Genomic DNA, 10,083 nt, shown 5'->3' with positions numbered 1-10,083 from the left:
TTATCTAAGTTACATCTACCTAAAGTTTGAAAATGATAACATACTAAGTATATCTAATATTTATTATAATTTAGTCTTATATATTTAATAGTTTTTACAGGTTTGGGAAATAAAATTGGCTGGCACGATTGAACAAAAAAAAATTTAATAATATACTCATCTTGAATCATTCCCTCACTTTATACACTAGTGAGGGAATGATGAATTCAATAAAATTTAAAAATAACAGTTAGGCTTTATTAATTTATGAAGTCAATCACATACAATTATATTCATACAAGAAAGCAACATATAATTATCCACTTTCTCGATGAAGTTGTATTTTATTTTACTCTAAAAAACGACATGAGGGAATGACAAATGTAAAAAATTTTGCCTGGTTTGATTCATTCAAATTTATTCCACAGCAAAGCTTCTTTAAGTTGAAGATGGAAACATACTGCAATTTTGTTCTATGATGCCAGTTGTTAACTTCTGAAGTTTTTATTAAAATATTTTTATTCTAAGATGATTGCAGGTGATAAGAACATTGTAGTGAGGGAATGACGCGAAACACTGGGGACAAAGTTTAAAATAGTGCTGTGTTAATATTTTTATCAGAAATTAAATTTAAAATTTATTTTCTGAATTCTATATTTCAATATTCTCAAATAAAAAACACAAATTTGTAGAAAAAAATTTTTTATTTCAGATACAATTTTTTTCTTTTTTTAAATCAGCAGTGGGGACAAGTGAGGGAATGACATATTGGTATATTTTTATTACCTAAAATTAATAAAAAATAAAAATTGATAATTTTATTTTTATTCTTTTGTTAGCTTGCATTCTGAAGGACACTTTCCCTGAAAAAAATTTTTTCGTAAGTTGTAAAACAAACAGAAAATATACTGGGGACATGAAAATGACTGTTTTTGTGAGAATGACCCATATATAATAGTATAAGAGTAAATTTTACTTGTATTTTTATTTTATCGTTAAAGGTCATGTCATTCTGACAAATATTTAGGTTGCAACACCTAATTAGCAAATCCCTAATTAGGGATTAGCGCAAAAAGTGAAATTATCATTCAGGGGTCCGAACTTTGGATCGCTCTTCGACTACCCCCTATATGTTTAAAAAAAAAACATATGTTTATTCAGAGAAAGTACGTTTTTGCGTCTGATTTCGTAACTTAATTAATAGTTAGCGCGAATTAATTAGCATATTTGAGGTCACCCCCAGGAACCATTAAGATTGACACTTAGTTCGTGAAAATCCGATCATTAAAACGAAAGTTATTCAGGGTGATTTTTTTTGCTGACTGTAAGTTATTTTTTTTAAGTGATTTCAATTTTACTTAGTGAAATTTTTTTGATGCGGAAATGCCACTTATGTTGTCACGAAAACCGGATCGATGAGTAAAAATGACCCCTCCCTACTGATATAATCTTATACTATAATACGAGGAATGGTTGCCAAGTCGAAAATCGCCCCAGAATTAATAAACTCCGGTAAACTTGGGGGTCTGGGGTTTTTGGCCACGAGGAATCGATTGGCGCCTGTTTTGAAGCGCTACGGTCGAGCAGTTCGGAGTTACAGATAGGATATTTTCAAACTTTATTAGTTCGCCATAATGGCTATAGATACTTTTCTCCACTCTTATAAATGTATGCTAATGCGAACCTTACAATTGAAATATTAATTTTCGACAACTTAAACCAATAATATACGAAGGAATTAATAATTTAATTGTAAGGTTCGCATTAGTTTACATTTATCAAAGTGGAGAAAAGTTTAACTTTTGTGTAAAAATCACCGTCAACAAAGTCCGACATTTCAACATTCATCAGATTTCAGGCTACATTTTCAACATGCAGAACGCACCTCTACATGAAATTCTTCAAGGAGCCGGAATTTTGGAACAACAAGCGATCAGCTCAATTCTACCCGCAAATGGACAACTAGAAGATACCGTCATTGTCAGAATGCTTCTCCATTACGCCGAACAAGCTTACCCGACCGTCAAAGTTGTCGTACTTCACCCTGAATTTGTCGCACGCTTCTACGTTACAACACTAGCCCTTGATTCCCACATTGACTCTGATTGAGACTGGATCATTCCATTTATTTCAAAGGTGGGAAAAGTAGAAATTGCTGCGCATCATTTCGGCGCACGTGCTATACAGTAAATCCGATTGCAATATCTTCTTTGAAGACACATAGGCTCCTATTCTTTCTGTAAGCAGATTTTTAAAATTAAAATGACGGCGCCATTTACCAATTTCGGACTTAAATATATATTAACTTATACATTTCTGATAAGTTTTAAATTAATCTGATGTTTTTAAATATCATATTTTTTGCACTCTGATTACATTTTTTAAAATCGTAACTAATTTTATATAGTGTCTGAAATATTATTTTATATATCTTCTTGTATTTTTATGAAGTTGAGGTTAGAAAATCTAAGTAAAATATAGAAAGAGCTTAATGAAATTAAAGATTCATCATAATATAGAATTTTTTAAAAATAAAGATGATAAAAACGCATGGGCGGAAATTATTTTATTTTATAAGCATATTTGTATATTTCTCTGTTTGCAAAAGATGTATTTTATTTTTTTATATATATTCCAATCTCTATGAATGGATAATCGTGACTATTCTACAAAAAATAAATAAATAAATAAATAATCAAAATTTATTCTTTAAAATTTAATTTCTTATGCAATTAACAGATATATTTAATTACATAAAAATGCTAAATTAAACGTTATTTCTATCTTCATTTTGTTCAGAAGAAGTTTTAAATACATATTATTGCATTGCCATGTGCTAATAATGTAGAGAACCACCAACAGGAATAAGATGAATAAAACATGAAATCCCATTATCCTTATGCGCATACAAAGTGTAAAGCCCAAAAGTGATTTTGGTACTAATTGATTTTAGGAACTATGTGTTGGCGACTTTTTTTTCACATATCTTCGTCTATATGAACATTGATATATATATATATATATATATATATATATATATATATATATATATATATATATATATATATATATATATATATATATATATATATATATATATATATATATATATATATATATATATATATATATATATATATATATATATATATATATATATATATATATATATATATATATATATATATGGAAAACATCACAGCTGTCCAGTTTGTGAGGAAACAAAAATTTAAAAATGCAGAATAGTTCTTGTTCTTTAATTTTAAGAATAAAAAAATTATTTTTCCCACCTTCTATTAAATATCTGCTAAAATATTATTTTTTGAAAACACCTTTTAGTTAGCTATTAAATATCACAATTTCTATTTAGAGGGAAATAAAACCACACACACCGTGATGGCGAACATGGCTACATGGTCCCTTTAATTGATAAGTACCTTTATAAAATAATAATTTTATCTTATGAAAGAAATTATACTTTTATATTATAATTTTATTTTATGAAAGAAAAATATCAAAAGAGTTCAAATACATTTATTTAGTGAGACTACCTCAAGAAAATGAAAATAACGCCACAAAAGTTTATAAATGGATAATTTTCACCAACAATCTGAAATGATATAGTAAATATGAAGAATATTATAATTTTCCAATAGAAACAATAAGTAATTTGTTTGACACACGGATTAAAGATGGCACTATCACATTAAATTATGAATTTGAAGCGTAAGTAAAATAAATATTTTTACTTGTAACTAAAATACATAACATATACCTTTCTTATCTAAGTTTTAAAATTTGAAGTTTTCACTTAATTATTCTAATGCACCAAGTTTTGAAAAAAAAGATCAGGAAAAAAAATCATCACCATTCATGGAATATCTGAGTTTTAAAACCTATTAAAATTATTTCACCAGCAGCAAAAAAGAGCCATAATTACTTTTATGCATTATCCGCCGACGATTTTCGCCAATTTAAAAAAATAATTTTGTCTGTCGTTCAAATTTAAATATTTTCTCATTTTTTGTATGAATAAGTTATATTTGTATTTTCTTTATGATCAATTACTATGAAAAATAAATTTGAAAGATACCAAATAACTTAACGAAATAATGGCGAATAAGTATCTTTTTTTGGCAGAATTTCCGCAATAGCACTGATACTAAAATGGCTGGCTGTTTCCTATTGTCAACAGCTGAACCGTGTCATGTTAGAAACTAAAAAAATAATCACAAAAATTGGTTAACTTAAAGCCTACAAGGAGGAAACAGCTATTTTTTATTTTTAAATTAATTGCCAGTACAAAAACCGTGCAGTTTCGCTTGGTTATTGGCCAATTTCACTGACTTACTGAAATAGATACTGAAATTATATATTTCATATTATATGAATGAAAATCATAAATACCGAAATGAAAATATTCTCATCTTTTGTTTGAAAGATGAAAGTAATAGGCTATGTGCTAAATGAAAAAAAAAAAATGTATTGCAAGAAATAAGCCAAGAATAAAAAAGATTAAGCATGAATGCTACTTTAAATTTGCATAAAAAATTTCGAACCAAAATATTTACTTCAAAAATTGAGAAATTTGTGTAATGATTTCATTTCTTTTTACTATCATAAGAAAATAGCCTATTTATTTGCAGAAAATTCGGGGAGAGTTTCATCAGGATACAAGCTTGAAGAAATTAAGGTTTAAGATTAAGGTCATACAATTGTTTAATGATGAGTATTATAAAAGTAGTTTAAATGTATGCAAATAAAATTAAGCATATAGTAGAAAGGAATTGCGTTAAAAATATTGAATTCTGAGTTCATTTATCCTTTTATCTATTTTTTTTGTTGTTGTTTTCTTTTGGGAATTTTGAATTTCCTTTGAGGATATATTTTTTTATTGGAAGGAATAGCTTTCCATTCTTCAGAAGTGGGCAATTCTGAATTGTTAAACGCTTGCATTAGAGCACGAATATTTTTTAAACCATCTTCAATTTGCTGTAAATTTTCAAATGACTGAATGGATTGGGCATCACTAGATATATCCTTGCAATAGTGTTCTATAGCTAATTTTTTCTCATTCATGTCTTTCCGAGGTTTTTTATTCATCTGCTTTAAAATAATGTTCTTTTCAGTATTCTTAGAAATTTCGTCATCGTCAATAACCAGCATATTCTCCTCGGATGTACTAGGGCAAATATCCTCTTCGACTTTTTTACACACGTTTTTAAATTTTTGGCATACAAAGTGAATATGCTTGCAGATTACGTATCTTATACTAAAGTCTACACAGCTGCACGACATGGTGTGAATGCATATATTGCAATCTATGCATGCAGTAGTGCAACTACAGCTACTGCTCTCTTTTTCGACTTCATATGTAAAAATTTTTCCATCTTCCTCTTTTGATACGATATATTGTCCCTCATTCATCTGCATAGCTGAATACATACTGGCATCCATTTTAGTGCTTTCCAAATGGCGTTTCATTATAAGTTTGACGCGATTCGTCAGCTTACCGCGTTCAATGGCGATAACCCTATTGATAAGTTTTTTTGCCATTGCCTTCATTACTGTCTGTAAGGATTTGTCCAGTCTTTTCATAACTACACCGCCAGATTCCTCATATTTGATTTGGCGGTGCCACCGTTCTAACTTCATATTCGTATTTATTTTTAAACCCTTTCTAAAACAATATGCCCATTTTTCTGCTCTGGACATGTAATACTCCTGAAAATAGCTGAGAAAAGCTTCTTCCTCTTTGTATTGTACAAAAAAGTTTGCAGCTAACTTTGAAAAAGTAATTTTATCCAATTCATGTATTATCAGCTTCATGTCTTTTTTCATGTTTTCTCGAACCACTTCATTTTTTACTTTGGAGTTGAGGTTTTTATTTAAACTTTTCATAACATGCCAGGAACATAGCAAATGTCGCGGTTCGTTTTTAAAAGATTTCACCCAGGCATTCAAAAATGTTGTTGTGTCATCGGTCATCATGACACGGGTTACAAAACTTGACAATCTTTGCTTAATAGCATCAAAAAATGGTTCTAAACTCTCAGAAGCAATTCTCTTAGAGAAGAAAATTGCTACTGGCAAACCCTCATGGTTTTCATCATGGACTAAAGTTGTAGTTAGGTGAAACCCATACTGGTTAGTGCATCATTTCTTCCTGCATCATTTTCTTCATAGTTATATCAACTGCCATAGCATCATCGTTATGCATAATATTGCTAACATTAAAACCTTGAGCAACATTGTAAATATCCTGACGTGTAGTAAGTCCTAATCGCTTCGTTCGCGAGAACTTGGCTTGAATTTTGTCCATCACAACACTTATTGGTATCCCAACACCAAGCATATTAGCCAACGTTGCACGGTCTTCTTTTTGCAAGGGAAGTTTTCCTACTTCGCATTTATGACCTGCATGAGTTGATTGATATTGCACAGTAATTTGAGTAGCTTCGTGAGCAGTTTCTTTAGTAGCAGTGATCATTGCTGGACAAGTGATGCTAGTTTTTATAGATCCTGTATATTTCGAACGTCTTTTCCTTTCTATTTCACAAGGTTTGTAAATACCACTTCTGTGACATCTGTAATACCGAGTTTCTGAATTTTCCTTTAGTAATGAGTTTTTTAAGATAAAAGAAGAGACAGTTTGCTGCTCGATGCCACTTTTCCACTGTTCAAAATCAGATTGACAAAAAAAATACCTTATCATGAAAAGTTAATTTAATTTCAGGATGTTCCGTTTTTATATGATTATGGAGATCTATAATTGTTCGGGTTTTTAAACTGCATAGACCGCAAACTTGGTTGCAAGTTGCATTGTTTATAGAGTGAACATTTCTTTCATGCCGGCGTAGATTACTGTTTTTGGAAAAAGTTTGAACACAATGTGCACAGGAAAATTTATTCACTTTTTGCGAGTTCATGTTGTCAATATTATTTTCGGAAGGCAATATTTTATCCTTATCCATGTGATCATTAACCAAGTTCTGTTCCGAGTCGTCAACATTATTTTCCAAAATCAATACTTTATCCTTATCCATGTGATCATTAACCAAGTTCTGTTCCGAGTCGTCAACATTATTTTCCAAAATCAATACTTTATCCGTATCCATAAATTCATTACCTAAGTTCTGTTCCGTGTCGTCAACATAGTTTTCCGAAGGTGGCCCTAAAAAGAGCCTTTTTGTTTTAAAATCATTGGACATAGCACAATGTTAGCAATCAAACCAACGCGTTATGTATAAACTTGATAGCCAAGGATGAGAACATGAGAGTCAGGGTTGCCAGACTTTGAAATTAAAAAGTACTACAACTTTATCTAAAAAAATACCATAAAATACTACATATTTTTGAACGCCATCTGCTGCAGTAATTTGGAAGTATAAATAATATTAAAAGGATAAAATGCTATTAAATGGATAATAATACTATTAGAAAGATAAAATAAAAGGATATATTACTAAGAATAAAATAATTTTAAAATAGAAAAACAATTATATTTTCCCTTTTGTGCACTTTAACTTCAGGTGAACGCGTAGTAACAAAGATTCAAATCAACAATTTTGTCTAAAAAGAATTGTGTGTATCATAAATGTCTCTTGTGCTTTGTAAATGATTTATAACAAATTTATAGAAAATCAAACATTAAAAAAAAATCCCATTTTCATAACATATTCTACATAGGAAGAAAAAGCGTAAAGTCTGTTTTGGTTGCACAAAAAGCAAGTTATATTACATTATAATCTACAAACTAGGAATAAATCAACTTTTATTTCTTACAATCATCACTAGATAAAGTGACTAGTACAAAACGAACGGTTAGTGGTACAGCTTGATTTTCACGGCGACTGCTATTTAAAACATCGCCAGGCTTGAATAATTTGCATTTAGTTTGTGGCTTCCATATCTAACAGTTTATCATGGTCACTGTAAAAATCGAGATGTATCTAGTAGTCTTATTTCAAAAATCGCTTTTTACTTCAAAAAACTAGAGTGGCACTTCTCTTTGATATAAAAATTAATTAAAAAAAAAACATTTGTACAACACTTTTTAAAAAAAATACTATATTGAAATGTTATTTTATATTTTATTATTAAAATTATTTATCTTTAATTTTTAGTGAAACAATACTTACCATACGTATTATTGAAAATACTACTTATGGCAACCCTGGTGAGAGTAAATCTGGCGCATGCGCAGCAATTTCTACTTTTCCCACCTTTGAAATAAATGGAATGATCCAGTCTCAATCAGAGTCAATGTGGGAATCAAGGGCTAGTCGTTACAACAGCGGATGGCGCTTATGAAGGAATGGCTCTTCTCAACGATATCAGCGACCAGAACAAGGCTTCCAACTATCTATACGGCGTTCAACAAGGATTCGACGTGCTACTCATTCCCATTCACAAGAGAGCTCAAATGGATAGAGGTGAGCACTGGATGCTAGGAATTTACGAAGCAAGCTATGGAGAACGTCAACTATTAGTCTGCGATCCAGTCGACAACCCGCTGCCCATCGATGCTGTTTTGAGAAAAATACTGCGACACGTTTTGAATACCGTTGTTACGAATGAAAAGCTGAAAGGATGCATCGTGAAACCTCGCAACGCTTACAACCACCAAGATGACGCGTCTTCCTGTGGAGTTTACATCGTCTTTTATGCTCTACAATACCTCTCTCATCGACGCTTTTTCCTGGACAAGAATTTTCAAAAAGCGGATGAACGGAACCAAATTTACGAATTCGTTGTGAACAGTGACCAATTGAACATGTCGGGACCATCTGAAGCCGCATCTTTCACATCTTCGACCAATATGCACGCTTTGAATATCCAAGACCCGATCATAACGCCGTTGCGCCCGACAAGAGCAGTCAAGCAGCGTAGCAAGGAACGAATCTCGGATATATTGATGGAACTTAATGCATCTCAACGAGAAAAATACCGCGATTATGAAAGACACAGACGAAAAAACGAAACAATGAGGGGCCGCAACATTCGCCTAGAGTAGAGGAACAACGCAGCCGTAATGAAAGACTCCGTAGAGCTGATAATACGAGGAACATTGAACATGCGCGTTGATCCCGAAGAAGAAGAATTCGCGAAATACCTGCTAAAGCTCGGCGACGGGGAATTCGAAGTGAATGAACTCGGCGAAATAGAAGTCCCAGAAGAAATTCGCTCTGGTGGTAACCTCATCGATGAAATCTTCGGACCATGCCTCAGAAGTGGGAACTACGAAGCAATGAAGAATCGCGCTATTCTTGCACCATTGAACGACGATAAGGACAAGATCAACGAGCAGATTATCGCTATGCTTCCAGGCGAAGAGAAGACATACACAAGTTTCGACTCGGTAAAAGCGCCTGAATTCCTGAACTCGATCAACATCGCCGACTTGCCTCCACACAATCTGAAGCTCAAGAAGAACGCCATCATCATGCTTCTCCGAAACTTGGACGTCTCTGAAGGAATGTGCAACGGAACACGGTTGATTGTCACCGAACTTTGCAACAACATCATCAAGGCTAAGATCATCACCGGTGAACACGCAGGCCGACAAGTACACCTTCCAAGGATCACGCTCGACTCCAGCAAATCACAGCTTGGCGCAACTATGCAACGGCACCAATTCCCAGTTACTCCAGCATTCGCCATTACGATACACAAGTCACAAGGCCAAACATTCGAATTCGTCGGCGTGCTTCTCCTCACGACGGTCTTCGTGCACGGAATACTCTACGTCGCGTTCTCAAGAGTCAAGCGTCAAAGTGCGTTGAAGGTCCTGCTGCCTCCTGAGAATCCAACCCACACCTGAAACGTCGTATGGAAGGAAGTCCTGAACAAGAGAAACTCACCAGCCGCACCTGCCTCTCCGACAAGAAACTACCTGGACAACATGGAAGACTTCGCAATCGATGATTAATGCTTATTATGTTTATGCTGTTATAGGTTTATAATATGTTTCTTATGTATGTATATATGTTTGGTTTTTCTAAATAAATTTGTCAAAAATATTGAACTTGAACACACTTCAATCTTTACACTGCTCACTTTGTACCATTTCTTTAATTGTATAATTTTTTGTTATCAATTACA

At 32.4% G+C, this 10,083-nt stretch overlaps 1 protein-coding gene across 1 annotated transcript; it reads left to right on the top strand.

Moving 5' to 3' along the window:
• The first annotated feature begins 9,055 nt into the window (after nt 1-9,055).
• On the top strand, nt 9,056-9,802 carry LOC147814228 (ATP-dependent DNA helicase PIF1-like). The gene has a single exon (XM_087160280.1). It carries the CDS (start codon nt 9,056-9,058, stop codon nt 9,800-9,802), a length of 747 nt encoding a protein of 248 aa, XP_087016406.1.
• The last annotated feature ends 281 nt before the right edge of the window (nt 9,803-10,083 follow it).

The sequence above is a fragment of the Parasteatoda tepidariorum genome, chromosome 3 (genome assembly GCF_982258835.1).
Source record: "Parasteatoda tepidariorum strain Cologne lab strain chromosome 3, Ptep-v5.0, whole genome shotgun sequence".
Classification (NCBI taxonomy): Eukaryota; Metazoa; Arthropoda; class Arachnida; order Araneae; family Theridiidae; genus Parasteatoda; species Parasteatoda tepidariorum.
Note: the sequence above shows the minus strand (reverse complement) of the source record. Positions and strands in the feature narration are given on the sequence as shown.